Source organism: Perca flavescens, chromosome 1 (genome assembly GCF_004354835.1).
Source record: "Perca flavescens isolate YP-PL-M2 chromosome 1, PFLA_1.0, whole genome shotgun sequence".
NCBI classification, from domain to species: domain Eukaryota; kingdom Metazoa; phylum Chordata; class Actinopteri; order Perciformes; family Percidae; genus Perca; species Perca flavescens.
This window is the reverse complement of record NC_041331.1, coordinates 21,176,428-21,191,811: the sequence shown is the minus strand read 5'-3', so window position 1 is coordinate 21,191,811 and position 15,384 is coordinate 21,176,428. Positions and strand designations below refer to the sequence as shown.

At 37.5% G+C, this 15,384-nt stretch overlaps 1 protein-coding gene across 1 annotated transcript; it reads left to right on the top strand.

Annotated features, from left to right (window-relative positions):
- Window positions 1-8,243: 8,243 nt before the first annotated feature.
- hp (haptoglobin) lies at window positions 8,244-11,629 on the top strand. Its single transcript, XM_028582319.1, has 4 exons — window positions 8,244-8,287; window positions 8,627-8,715; window positions 10,151-10,434; window positions 10,672-11,629. Exons 1-4 carry the CDS (start codon window positions 8,265-8,267, stop codon window positions 11,224-11,226), a joined length of 951 nt encoding a protein of 316 aa, XP_028438120.1. The 5' UTR covers window positions 8,244-8,264; the 3' UTR covers window positions 11,227-11,629.
- Window positions 11,630-15,384: the final 3,755 nt, after the last annotated feature.

Sequence of the window (15,384 nt, the reverse complement as noted above, 5' to 3'; positions counted from 1 at the left end):
AACGAAGGCAGACGTGCTGAGCACTGTCCAGAAGCCAGGTTACCAACCTAGCACTAAACCTGCAGAAAATAGTTCCTTCTCAGGTTTCTTATATTTAGCTAACACTTTGCACTATTTTATGACACTTTATTAAGTATTTCTTACTTATTCTTTAATTTTGCACCTTAATGTTAAGAGATAATTGTTAAGTGTTCATTGTGATTTTAGACCTGTTTACATTTTAATTATTTGAGTGTTTTCCATGGTTGTGTTGACATTTCTGCTTTTATAACTGAGGGGATTATAATCAGAGCAGGGTTAAGTTTAAAATAAAAATGTTTAAATTTAATATATTTTTCTCCTGGTCCTTATTTTAAATAGGTCATAAAAAATATCAATAATTATCGATATAGACCGATATGAAAAACTTATATCGTGATACAGTTTTCAACCATATCGCCCAGCCCTAGGTGGAAGTTGGTTTGTAAAGAGAAGAAAATGACACAGATAAAGCAGTCACGTTACTTGATTGTCATTGGCTAACAACACTGGCCCCTTTTAATTGAATTAAAGCAGGTTGTTTTAAGTCAAATACTGCAGATTGGAACAACCGACCAGAATAAACATTGATATAACCTAGCGCCATGCGAATCACACAAGCTCAAACCAGCTTTCATTAGCCATTTTTGATCACATGTGCAGGAATAAACCTCATATTGAACTTATCCCCTTTCATGAAGACCACAGTTTGTCGTTCTCTTGGGACCATTGTGCCGCAATAGCTGCGTTTAGGTGTAGGTTGTTCATGCGTGCAATGAATTACCTTTGACAAGCCTGTGTCCCTGAGTGACAGGTCAGGCATGTGTAGAAAGAATGGGGGCTTGGTCGGAGCTCTCAGGCCAGGTCGCCCGATTCACAGAAGGGTAATTTACAGTAATGATGGACAGGCTGGCTCAGATCCGCCTGAGGCTGTCTGCCACAGAACATGAGCAGAAAGACAACTTTCTCTTCACATGTTCTAGCCTGTCATTCTGTCTGTGTTTGTTTGTGTTTGTCAGAGAAGTGCCCAAGCAACACATTCATACACACACAAACACAGATACAAACACATGACAAGTGTTACTTACTTTTTATTGTTGTGTTACCTTTCCCTGAGTTAGTGTCTCGCCCACTGTGGGAATACGTTTTCTCTGGCAGCATTTAACCTTGCTATGCATCTGCCTCCTAACCGTAGTTTTACTGTAGTTTTTAAAAACATAACCTATAGAAGTAAAGAATTTTATAGTTAAAGCTGTAAAGGGTCACCCATCGTCCCAGGCCATGTTGTTCCCATGTAAAAAACAAACAAAAAAATCATTCAAAACAATAATAAATACTCTTATCACATACACTGTCACATTATGTAAGTCATAATTCTAAAATAAATGATTATACAGTACATATATTCATTTCAGTATCAAAACTCTTAGCCCATTATTCCTGTCTTGTTACCCAATAATATTAATATTGTACCCAATAATTATTATATAGCTGCTCAGTAATTAAATACTTGCATTGTAATTTAGTCCCTCTTAAACATCACATTCTGAACCCCTTGTCCCAACCTTTAGTCTTCTTCTCTTGTACTTGCATATAGGTAGCCAATAAGTATTTTATTAAAACCCTGTATGCACTAAATAATTACAAAGTAACTTGCGGGTTGTAATATACCAAATTGAAAAGATAAAAGGTTCAGTTAATTCCTGAAACATAATGTGGGCATGTGTGTTCCAGTCTAAATTGCACACTGCTAATGGACGTCACGCCCACCTCAGCTGTTACATTCCCAGGGATTTCTTTGCAGTGTAAATGTGCCTCTTGGGCTAGCATTGCTCATTATCAGTCACTTAATTTAAAAAAAATCTGCCAATCACAATTATATAGAAACCTTTCACTCCAAAGATGTACAGTACTTGTCAGTTTTGAAAATGTATAACATCCATTAATATCATTGAAGAGCACTAAGAGTTAAGCGTTCTAAGCAAAATAATTAGTGCATACGTGTGTGCAGCCTGACACATACATTTTTAATCAACGCTCAAACATAAGTTTCTTTTAAAAAAACTAACAAATGCAGAAATGTTTTCTCCTTGTGTGATATTGATATGGAAACCAGCTGTCATGTAATACCACATACACATTTAAAAAAATATATGATGGGATATTCTTACCAGCATTTCCACTATTATGGACCACAGAGCAGTTGAGGTTGCAGACGGAGCTTCATAACAGGAAAACAATCCAGTATGAAAGTGCTGACTTAGAGGAAGTAAAATCCAGTTAAAAATCCTGAAAGTGGAAATGTAGTCCTCATCATTCATTCTCCATAGAAGCACACATTAAGCACAAAGCCTTTCACACACTCCAGCTCTCTGTCCCTGTGATTCAGCCTCTCATCTTCCTCCGCCTTCCTTCGTTTTGTGGAGCGCTCAACCTCCAGTCCCCACTCCACTGCTTCCCCCTCCCCTCTCCTACCCTCTCTTCCCCTCACCTTCGGAATGGCTTGCAGTCCTTTTCACATGCACATGCTCTTCACTTCTAGCTTCAAGGTAAAGTCCACAGAAGCTCCTTTCTCTTTTTTATCTCCCACATTCGCCCTGACGTGCCTCCAAATCTTCTCCCCCTTGTTCCTCAATGAATGTATTGATGCTTTGTATCTTAGAGACTCCATCACTGTTGAACTCATGCTTTCAGTCCGCACTTTATTATATTCAATTAATTCTTTACTATGTCCTTAAGCTTATTTTAGCATCAATTTCTTTACTTTGCTGTACACCTTCACTCTCTTTCCTTTCACATGTCCAAACTGATGAACGTGTTCTACGTTTTTACGCCTTGAATGGTGTAAAAAAACAAAAAAGATGCAGAATGAATAAGAAAGACAGAGATGGAAATAGAGTCGGAGAGAGATACTACATTGCGCTAATGAGAGGTGACACTATTACAGTATGAGACGGGGTAAAATGCATCCATCCTCTCTTGGGCATTTGTCCGGCTTTGCCCCTTATGGCCTTGGCCCGTGTGCACAGCTTTGTCTAACACAGGGGTCATGTCCCATCCTCTTTTTTTGTCCCCAGGGAGTAGACACAGCACTCAAGTGAGACCCCTGACCTCAGTTATGATTTGAAACACTGAACAACACATTTACAGGACACATCACTGATTTGCCCTTGCCTTCATACTACCTCTGACAAATAAAAAAATCCAAGTCATTCAACAGCAAAAACATTTAAACTGAAATGTAAATTAGAGCTCGCGTTCCGATTTATGAACGCTGAAGAAATGTTGATGAGGCCGAAGCGAAGGAATAAACTGCAGTGTACATGCTGAGCATTGTTATGTAACTTAATCCTCAAGGGTTTTCGTAAACCTCCCAAATAAATAACTACTGGGAATATTCCATATTATAACAAGGGTCATTTTGTATATCTGATTCGGCCTTTCAGCAAGATATAACCTGGCTTCTGGTTGATGACATACAGGATGGGGTCCCAGTAGCCTGAGTGTCTGGTCTTGTACGTAATAGATAAGATCTGGTAAAAGCCATGCTATGAATGATACAACACAAGGCTGCATTTACCTGTATGATTAAATTCTCTCTGAGTTGACAATGACTGCCACTGTTTCATTTGTAATGCAGACAGTAACTTATTTTCCTCTATGAAATGATTTCTGTAAGGGATTACTTTGTGGTAAAGCTAAATTGTTTTATTGAAATGCTACTTTTATTCATTTTTTTAAACAAATTTAAGTACATTTTATTTCTCACATGAAATTGTACAAGGTACAATTCCAGTGAAATGTTATCCAATCAGCTCCTTCAACTTGTGCATGATTTATCATAAAGCAATATAAGCATGTACAAGATGCGTCTTGGTGGCCTCTGGGTCTAAAATGCTAAACATATAACTGCAATGATGTTGTGTCTGGCCAATTTTCTGTCACATGTCTACAGCTCTACTATCACAAAAAACTATACATGAATGTGTAAAAAATGCTCTACCAATTAATCTAGAGATGATATTAACAGATTCCTTAGTAAACTTGTGCAAACTATGACCTGCTGGTGGTGCTAGATGAAAAGTCTGGATAAACTATTTAAAATATATATTAAAATATATCAACAAAAAAAATATATCAAAAAAAATATATATATAAATATATATAAATATATATATATATATATATATATATATATATATATATATATATATATATATTTCTATATCGATAGATCTGATCTATATATATATATATATATATATATATATATATATATATATATATTAGATCAGATCAATTATGAGAGCACTTGCTTCAGGGGATTTAATGCTGTAAAGCTTTGGTAACACTGCCACCATGAAATGACTTAATTTGAAATCTGTTTGATTTTCAACATCTTCACATCCAATTATAAGCTTGCTTATACTGATGATTTATCTTGAGGCTCCTAAGAATGCATTTTCAATTCTTTTGCACAATTTACTTAACTTTCAAGTCCAATATATGAATCTGAAATCTATCTAGTCAGGCTTGTTATATGTGGGAACGTGTATATTACTGACTGCATGGAGGAGAGGCTTCCCTTCCATGCAGTCTCTGTACACTTTCTGTGTCAGTATTCATGTGCATACTGTAACTATATAAATACACACTCACACACACATTTGTACATATTATATGTGTGTAAGAGGATTTTTATTATATTTTTTAAGGGGTGATAGAATGATTATATAAGGTATGTCACACTGTTCCTTAAGGTCTCCTAATAGGGTATGTAACATTGTTTGGGCTGAAAATTGCTCAAATGCTATTTTATGGGTCATATTTCGTTATTAAAGCACCCATATTATGCTCATTTTCAGGTTCATAACTGTATTTTAAGGTTGTACCAGAATAGGTTTACATGGTTTAATTTTCAAAAAACACCATATTTTTGTTGTACTGCACAGCTCTCTCTTACTGCTGCAGATCCTCTTTTCACCTGGTTTCTGTTTTAGCTACAGAGTGAGACCTCTTTTCATCTTCTTCTTCTGTACTATCTTTGATTGCACTTGCACATGCTAACGCTACGAGCTAACGGTTGTGGTTAGCCAGCTCCTTTCGGACTGTCACAGTCCGAGCTGATTTTGAACAGCTCACTAGGAGACTGAAGGTAGGACACATTCAGAAACCCGTATCTCCCTCAAAACAGCATGGATGGATTTTTTTCAAAGTTTGTATGTGTGTGGAAGCACCAGAGACACAAAAGAACACCCCAAATCCCAGAAAAAGTGATTTTTTCATAATATGGGCACTTTAAATTCACTTCTGAGACTTTTTTATGCAAGAAATCAACTATATAAAGCTCAAATATGGGCCGTTTTACAAAAATTGCTGGCTAATTGCAAATTTGGTAAGACGTGTCAGACTTTAGGAGCTCCACACAGTCTGACGAGAAAGCAGCAACCTCCATACCCAGTGAAAGTCACCATTTCCTCGGTTACTGGACTACCGGGGCTTGGGACTCCGCGGAGCTGACTGGCTGCCAGCTGCCGGCAGAGCTAGAGTATATTTACAGTTTGAATTTCGTCACGCCACTTCTATAACATCTACCCCTTATAAAGCTAAAAATGGTGTCCAATTTCAATTTAATGCATGTTTGTGAACATTAGGAGTTTCTTTAGCTAGCTGCTACTGTCCCTTCAGTCCTGTGTGTACAGATCGCGGCTAGTTAGTAGTAAGTAATTTCGGCATAACTAGTATATTTACAGTTTGAATTTCATCATGCCACTTATATAACATTTACTCCAAGGTCTTATAAAGCTACCAATGGTGTCCGATTTCAATTTAATGCATTTTGTGAACATTAGGGGTTTTGTTTCAGAGGTCTAAGAGGAGGCTGGCTAGCTCTCATTGATAGAGCTCCATCCAGCCGCAGGCTTTATCAATGAAACTCACGGACAAGAGGCGTTTATTTCCCCGATCGTTTGTTTAAATAACTCAACACCCATATCTAATATAAGATTAACTGGAACCTGCGGTAAGAGATTGCGGGCGTAACAAGCTCGCTGACCGCATTCTCACTCGCACACACCGGCCATTTAGCAGGAAGAGGGGAGCTGCAGGCCCTGGAGCTCTGTCAGGGTAGTGGCGTTTGGTAGTACATTAACCCAAAAAACAGTGACTTTGGTATGGAGTGCCGTGGGCTGCCAGCCGTGACGGAGCTCCATTTACATCACAGCAGGCCGGGCGGAGAGGCAGCAACACAGGCAGCACCGGCCGCTGAACTCCCGACACACAGTCGGACAAAATTTGCAATTAGACATACATTTTCGTAAAACATCCCATATTTGACCTCTACATCGTTGATTTCTCCCATAAAAAAGTGAATTTAGTGGTAAAATAGCAGATGAACAATGTATACAATTTCTGAGATCTGCGTGACATATTCAGAAGACGTTGACCTCAGATCAGTTGTGTAGTCTATGTAAATGTTTGGGTGTGACAAGGATAGAGACTAGAGCCAAATGAGGAGGAGCCGAGTTAACGTCAACTCGGTGGCTTGTTGAGATTTGCCCGTTTTCAGAGGCAGTTTCAAATTGTGAGATTTGCAGAGGAAAGAGGTGTCAATGGGATTTAGAGGTTCTATGTATGTCCTAGTTACCCACTAAACTGTCGTTATTCAACTATGACAAGGCAAAATCGATTTTGCATTCTATTACCCTTTTAAGGTGAAAATAAATTTTCTCTTGTTAATCTGTTGTCTTTTTGAGTATTTTTTTGTGTTTTATGTGCTTAGTCATTCATTTTGGCACAAGGTAGAATATATAGATCACTAGGAGTTGGAAGAAAGCCAGTGGTGAAAAATATTAAAGATGATTTAAAAACATTTTTTTTAAGTTTTGTTGTGGCCAGCGCTCTGTTCTCCTCCGCCATCTGCTGGGGCAGCAGTGACACAAACAGACTGAACAAACTGATACAACTTTTTAACACTTCATCACTGAGTGTTAGATAAGACTCTATATACATCACAATACTGCACAGCAGTGCAACTAGCACAAACATAGGTTTTATTTACATCTTTATAAATACTATTTAAGTAGTTGTACATTTTTATTCCCAACTTGTATATACGTTTGTACATTCTCCACTTTGTATTTTTTTATCTTCACTTTTTGAACATTTGTTCTTTTAGTCTATCCTGTTTATTATTTCATGTATATTCTGCATGTGTGCTGTGCGTCTGATATTTTGCTACTGTGGCACCGTAATTTCCCATTTTGGGATTAATAAAAAGATCTATCTATCTATCTATCTATCTATCTATCTATCTATCTGTAACCTGGGCATACTACCGTACCTTATGATTACACTTTGATTCCTGTTGATGTTAAACTATTGTGTTTGACTTGACAACAGCATTGTTAAATAATGCAAATCATTGTAATTGCAGATGCTGAATAAATCAAGGAAGCAAACTTTGAAATTAAATATTATTTAATTATAATATATTAACTAATTATAAACTTCTGTTACCTCTTTGTGACCTCTTGTAAATACCCAAAGCTGTAATGCTGGACTTTCCTCCCTGCAGTACACTGACATCTGACTTACTGCTGTCACAATTAACTATTTACTGCTAGGAATTTGATGGAATATTGTGTATTTTTGTTCCCTGCAGTAATATTTAAAGAGGCAATGTGTGCTTTATGTTCTGTGATAACAAATGAAACAGCACAGTGTGTTGCAATATCATTACGTTCACATCACCAGAGATAAAGATGTTAAAACAGCCAGCCTTGTTTACTTTTCGTAAACTATGATGCAAAACTATGATACAAACAGTACAAGCTGTCAGTGATCATCTTGCTTTGAACAATGATGAAACACTGACTTGTTAAATGGTTTTACTTTGCAAAACATCCAATCCTATTAAAATCAACACATGATTCACAACTGACCTAAACAGTTAAAAAAATAGACAAATCAAGCAGAACTCCACTGAAAGGAATGTTTTACACCACAATCAAACTGTTGAAAACAGTCAAAATGCTCTTTTTCCAGACTCCAAAATGTAGAGAGTCTCCCAATTGATGGAAAGCAAGATTTCACAACCCTTTATTTCAGATTCCAGAAATCAAAGTTTTTCTGCCAAGCAAAAATTTCCAGGGTAGAAGTCCAATCTCTCAGCAGATATAAATACTCCTCAACTCCAAAAGGCACAACAAACTCGAGAAGGAGAGGTTTAACCTTAACTGCAAAAGATGAATATTATCAACAAAATGTGGTAAGTGTGGAAATTTTCTCATTCATCTAAATCCAACTGACTTCACTCTTTCTCAGTACCAAATGTTGAGCTGTATCATTACTTACAACAAACAATCTATAACTGTAAGCATAATTTTTACTATGACAGGTCTGATCTAATATCTAAAAAGCTATTTTACTTTGCTGAATTTTCCAATAATTATCCAGTTATGTTTTGTGACCTGTTGTAAATCAAATGCTTAATTATCTATGTCTGCAATTGAATAACTCAAATTGTTTACAATTTTTCATTCTTGATCCTTAAGTGGGCAATGACACATTTAATGTTTGTTTATCATATTAATCTGTTTTTTCATAGGTTTTCTCTGACTGTGCTCCTCCTGGCTGCATTGGCCTGTCTGGCAGATGTGGCTCAGACCAATGAAAGGATTAAACGCTCTGTGTCAGGTAACATATGCAAACACAAACATGCTTTAAACTTATAAACATGGTGTCTTAATTCAAACTCAATTTCTAGTTTTACATACATTGGTCCAGGTTCCAGTTCTCTAAAGCTAAAGTTTTACATAATAGCTCCTCAACAGCTGCTGTTCAGATAGATAACTCCTGCATGGAATTACACAGGCTTTCCTGCGGGATCTGAGGGCTGGGCTATTACTGCTCATTTCAAATACTGTCCTTCATTTGGCTAAAGAGCTACAGTATCTAACAGGGAAATCGCCTGCTACTCTTCAAACAACCCTTAAAAAATAACAATAAACCAAGCGATCAGAGACCAGTGAGAGGTGTGACTAAACTGGCTGGGGGCATGTTGAAAAAAGAAAGGCACTTATTTTCAGTAAAAAAAAAGAGAAAGTAATGAGAGAAAAAAAACATGAAATATAAAATGAAATATAACTGAACTTTTGAATATATTTCCACATTGCATATTCATGCAGCCTCACTAATGCATCAAACTTGTGAGGCATTGTTTAGTGTGTTGAATACATTGATTAAACAATTCACCAGAATCATTCTTAGTAAATAAATGCTGTCAGGATGTAGAATTACACTAGATTAATGATCATGAACAGTAAGTTTTTGCAGTGCAGAATGGAGCCATTAGTGTACTAACCATGTTGCCAGTGACTTGAAGACAAGATCACTTGAACCAATTTTCATAATTATCTTAGCCACATAAAAGAGTTGGAAGTGGATGGATTCTCTTCTTTGCTTCACTATGAATAAATTAAGATGCCACTGTTTCTGGAGAAAATCATCAGAGCATGAAAGACGACAGAGCTCAGCCTAACAGCAGATCTCTGGAAGTGATGACAATGTGCTTTTTTATGCAGTGCATGCGCTATAACGTGATAACCCTGGTGTCAAGTTTTTATGTTCAGTGTTTTGTGCAAGGAGATTATATATAATGTAATTTTATGCATACACATTCTCTCTTTATAGTTTAGAACAAGCTTTTTATTAATCAATGTCATCGAAGGGAGCTTACTGTAACCTGGAGAAAGTCCTGCATACAAGATGGTAGTATATAGTAGGAGCCCTAATATTGATCCATATGGGACACCCTTATCAACCATTTGGGGACTTGATTTGAAACCATCAACAACAGTCTAAATTTTACTAGAAAGATAAGATTTGAACCAGCTATAAACAGAATCATGAAAACCCATGGAATCATATTTAACAGAATTTGATCAATGGAATCTAAAGATTGTTGTGTTGACCTAACCTGTCTACATTTACATTGTAGGTCATAAGAGAACAATATCTATGACTATAAAATGAATTAAAAAAAAAACTGGAAATCCTCCTACTACAAAAAAAAAAAAAGTATATAAATAAAGTATATAAATTAAAAATATATGCTGTATTTATTTCCCAGCCTCCAGATTAACATCACTCCGTTCCAGACGGATGGTTGGAGGGACACTGGCTCCTCATGTCCCCTGGCAGGCCATGGTCTACATCGCTGACAGTGTGCTGGACGGAGGCTATGCAGGCGGTGCTCTCATCTCTGAGCGCTGGATTTTGACGGCTGGCAGGAATCTGTTTGTCAGGAAGAGTCGACTGGACGTTCAAGGAAAAGATCCTGTCATTCCTAAAGTGTTTCTGGGAATCACTGGACGGCCGGAAGCTAATGCCTCCAAAGAGGTTGCTGTGGAGAAGGTGAGCAAGAAAAACATTTCATCTGCAGGAAATACTCAATCGTGCACCAAATGTATTTTAATCCGCGGCATTAGTCCCAGACAAATACACTATTTACTCCTGTTTTCTAAAAACTTTTATGAAATTTTATGAAATTACTGAGCGTTTTCATGATTGAAGGATATTGTCTATACTACTTTTTAAAGATTTATGTCTTCAATCAGACTTCCTCTCTCATTTTACCTTTCCCTCCTGCAGGTTGTTCTCCATCCAGGTTTCCAGAACCGATATGACTGGGACAACGACCTTGCTCTGATCCAGCTGAAGGAGCCTGTGGTTGTGAGCGATAAAGTGATCCCCATCCCCCTGCCAGAGAGTGGCCAGGACCTGGCAGACACCAAGGGAGGGTCAGGGGTCCTCACCGGCTGGGGATGGGGGATCCTCCTCACTCCTGCTACATCACTCAAATACCTCGTACTTCCCCTGGTCAATCACTCTGACTGTAAGGCAGAATATAAAGGTAGTGAGCTCACACCAGCTGTAGACGACGACATGTTTTGCACCGGACCCACCAAGTATGGAGAAAATGTTTGTTTTGGTGATGCAGGAGGCGCTCTGGCTGTCACAGATGCTGAAACTGGGGACATTTACGCTGCAGGCATCCTTTCCTACGACAAGTCTTGCAATAGCTACAAGTACGGAGTCTATATGAAGATTTCCTCGTATTTGCCCTGGATCCACAGTGTCATCAGAGGGGATACAGAGAAATTGTCTGCTCTGCGCTCTGATGCAATGTCTAAGATGCAGCCATAGAGCTTCAGGCTCTGTTCTTCTGATTTTGAGGAGAAATTATTGTGATGTTTTGAGTCAGGGAATTTTATGAAATGCAATGTAACCACTGCTGTGTTCTGTCACTTAAATGTTGCGATTGGAAAGAAAACAATACAAAAATACAGTTTACATTTTACATATATACATTTCCAATTGTTCCTGTTTGCCATAATGCAAACAAATCTCTCTCTGAAAAATGTCATCATATCAGTCATTTGAGTAAATTGCCAAAAACAAGGCATAGGGTTTATGACTCTTGTCTGTAAATGAGAAAGAACAGAGACATCGTTATTGAGCCATCTCCCTTTTACATTCTTTCCACAACTACTTCTGTCACTTTTTGTATACAAACGAGTGTAACACTATTAAAGCCTTCCAGAAAAGACTGAGAGAGTGCACTGTTCTTGCATTTAAACGGTTCCTGGGTCTTGCCTGTCTCTATGACCACCATTGTGTGTTTATTTGGAAAAGCTATAAACACTTAGAAACTATTTAATGTTAGGAGCATACAACGACATTTACTGTAGTGCACAGAAGTGAGATGTCGGGGTGGGTGGTAGGATGGGTCACCAAATAGCAAATTCAATTTGGATGAGTTGCTGATTTAAAAGTCAACTTCTGTGCACACGCAATGTTTCATTGTTACACAGTTAACTTTGAAAAAAGAACTTGAGGGCTTCAAAGGTTGAGACAACCTTTCATCAATTGCAGTCACCCGTGTGAAGGCAAAGTTTGAGGATAGAATATAAGTGAATGACATAACTCAGAATCTGAGGTTTTCAAGTGTTGCCCGCAGATGTGTTTATATTTTCCACCAGTAGCAGCAGGACTTGAAAGATATTTTTGTCTGGCAGATGTGTCCACTCTGTCACAGATCATGAACTGCCTCAGCAACAAATGCTTTCTACCACAATAGAAAAGTGGGGTGATGACAGCTGCCTGTCCAGCCAATACAATATGAGAGAGAAAGATAAAGAGGGAAGGAAAAATCAAAGTGTGAGACCGAGACGACTCTCTGTTCCTCTGTTCCTCTGGGTCTTTTTTAGTTTATTGTGAGGATATAATATATATATATATATATATATATATATATATATATATATATATATATATATATATATATATATATATATACAAGCTCAGGTTACAGTGTTTTTCTATTGCTAAACGACTGTGGGCACAACTAGAGTCACATGTGCAAAACTCAAACCACAGTCTGCATTACCAACAGTCACCTGAGCTAAACAGTTCACATCTCCTGTAAAACTCATTCCAAGCAACACAACTCTTAACAGATGTCTCAAAACAGGCTCAGTGCAGCCAAACACTATGCACAAGCATCACTGAGATAACACACACTGTCACTCAGAAGACACAGAGAGTAAAAACACTAGCATCAAACACCAATACAGAAATTACAGTTAAGTTTGAACAATTTGAGTGACTTGACACTACTTAATAGTTTATTTAAGGAAAAGATATAGATTGTATAATATACCAATTTGTACGTAAGGTAAACAAGAAGGAATGAAAATCAGCAGTTTTTTTCAATAAAGTATTTTGTTTCTAGTAATTTATGGAATTACTGGGGAAAAAAACTAAAGGTACATACGTAACAGTACCAAAGAATAGTGTGACTAATCCTGCCTCTCTCCAGCATCATGCGGCAAGTTTTCTTCATCACACTGTATGTCTGCATCATCTCTAAATACTAATGAATGTGGTATTTCCGTTGCTTTCACCTCCATTACTTTCTGAAAAACAGTAAGAACACAGTTTTACTATTGTAAAGATACAGTGTTTTTCACTTTTTTTATAGCTGTGTATATAACCTCAGACATCTTACCTGGACATATTGGTAGCTTTGCTCTTTTACCTGTTTCTCTCAAATGGTACAGTGTATAATTGTTTCATTCTTATTTGGTGTTTGTATACAAAAAAAGGCTTTCTGAGCTTTCTCTGTATAAATACCGTATATGTTAACTAACTAGTCTAAAACAAGACACCTGCTTAGGCTTTCAGCTAAAATTCCAATCAGCAGTTTTTGATAGGTGCCAGACTGAAATACATTCTGTTTTGAATGTGTGGTTAACAGTTTTGACAGCAGTGTGTTAGCATTTGAACAAAGTGCTGTAAATCTACAGTGCTGTGCAAGTTGTGGTTAAAGCCATGGGATAAGTGTGTAGAGTTTTGAAAACTGTGTTCAAGCAATGAGAAACGAACTAGAGTTTGGTCCACATGAACTGCTGCAGTGCAGACTGGAGTTAGAGTTTTGCACATGTGACTCCAGATGTGCCCACTGTCGTTTAGCAATCGAAAAAAACTGTAATGGGATGGGAGCGAAGAGGCTGATATTCTGCATTACTGACGTCTCAATTTGGTATGTTATTTATTTTTAAATTATAGTTATAAAGATTCAACGAAAAAACCCTGCTGCTGACATCTTGAGGGACATCAGATTACAGTTTCTCTCCCTTTACTTCTCTGACCGTTGGCCAACCCTAACCACGCCTAAAACCTGTAGATTAAAGCATCTGATTGGAGGAATTTGTTGGGACGGTTCAAGACCTTACTTGAGGCACAAACTGGATAGATCAGGTCATGTTAGGACACAAACTTGTTCACATCATCAGTCCATCATTGACCAGTGCATACACGTATAATTTTGTCATTTTTTAAGTAAAACAAAAATGGAGCTATTGATGGAAGTAGTTTTAAGCAGGTCTGCAGCAGGGTGCAGGATGCAGGAGTTTCTTCTCTTTGGCTTCTAAAATATTAATATTCCTGTCAAGGGCCATTGTTCTCTACCAGTCTCAGAGTGTACTCTCTCTGGCTCCATCACTCCTGCAGAGCACTGACTGAAGTCAAAACACAAACACTTCTCTTAATGCAGTGTAAACAGAATTAGCATGGATGATGAATATTGTGTTAGCATGTCGTATGTTGCACACAGTTACATTTTTATTTATGTAAGACAGTTTGTTCTAAAACCTCAATTGCAAGGAAAATATAATCAAGTTTTCTTTGTGGTTAACATGTCACAGGCCCAAGTTCTAAGTCAGTCACAAAATGTACATGTAACTTTTTGAGTCTGTGCTAACACATAAGAGTATATGCCTCAGTGATTTATGTTTTATGTCATTAAGTCAATGATGTGTCTCATATATATATGGCTCTCTTGGGGATGTTCATAAATTGTAAACAGTTTGTGAGGTTACGATCCACAGACTTAGGAAAACAGAAAAATAGCCAAACAGCTGGTGAAATTCTTTTCTCTGCTTTAACAGTGTGTGTGTGTGTGTGTGTGTGTGTGTGTGTGTGTGTGTGTGTGTGTGTGTGTGTGTGTGTGTGTTTTGTTTAATTTAATCCTGGTTCTGTAACGATTATTAGATATGCAAAGATAACACTGAGCAAGTTTACTCAGTTAATACTTATTTAAATGTGGCACTCTCTGAGATCATTCATCCCAACACGTACAGTTATTGTTGATTTTATCTCACATTAAACAGAAGCTTAGTGTCAAGGCAGATGTAGGCTACTACTGATACCGGCCATTTGTAGATTCAATCATCGAACACTAGAAAATAATGGTGTTTTTTAAGCCCTGAAGCTTGGTGTGTACTCAGCTGCCAGGTTATGTACTCTGTCCTCATGTGTAACTGGGAAACCTACCTTCATATTTACTGTATAGCATACACACACCAAGCTTTTCACAAGGCAATAATACAACAGATACAATAAACTCTATCACCTGATTTTCCACTGCTTGTCAAAACAGGATTTACTAAGCTTTATTACAGCATTTCTGAATTGCTAAAACACATTTTTTTAATGTTTCTCTCGCTTTCTCAAAACCTTAAACACAAATCACCAAACTTAAACTACACTGGCAAAACCTTTGACTTGTTTTGCAATATCAAACAATTGCTTCATGTTATGATATCTTTACCCAAAACCAAACACTGTTTTCAGATAACACACACATCCAGCTGGACCACGGTGAGAGTTCACATTGTCCCAGATTACCACATACATGGGAAGCTCTGCCTGCTCATCACCTCTGTTCATGTCTCAGTAGTAATTCTTGTAGCGCATACAGAAACATTATAAGATCGGCAGTGTTGTAAGGTCCTACAGTCA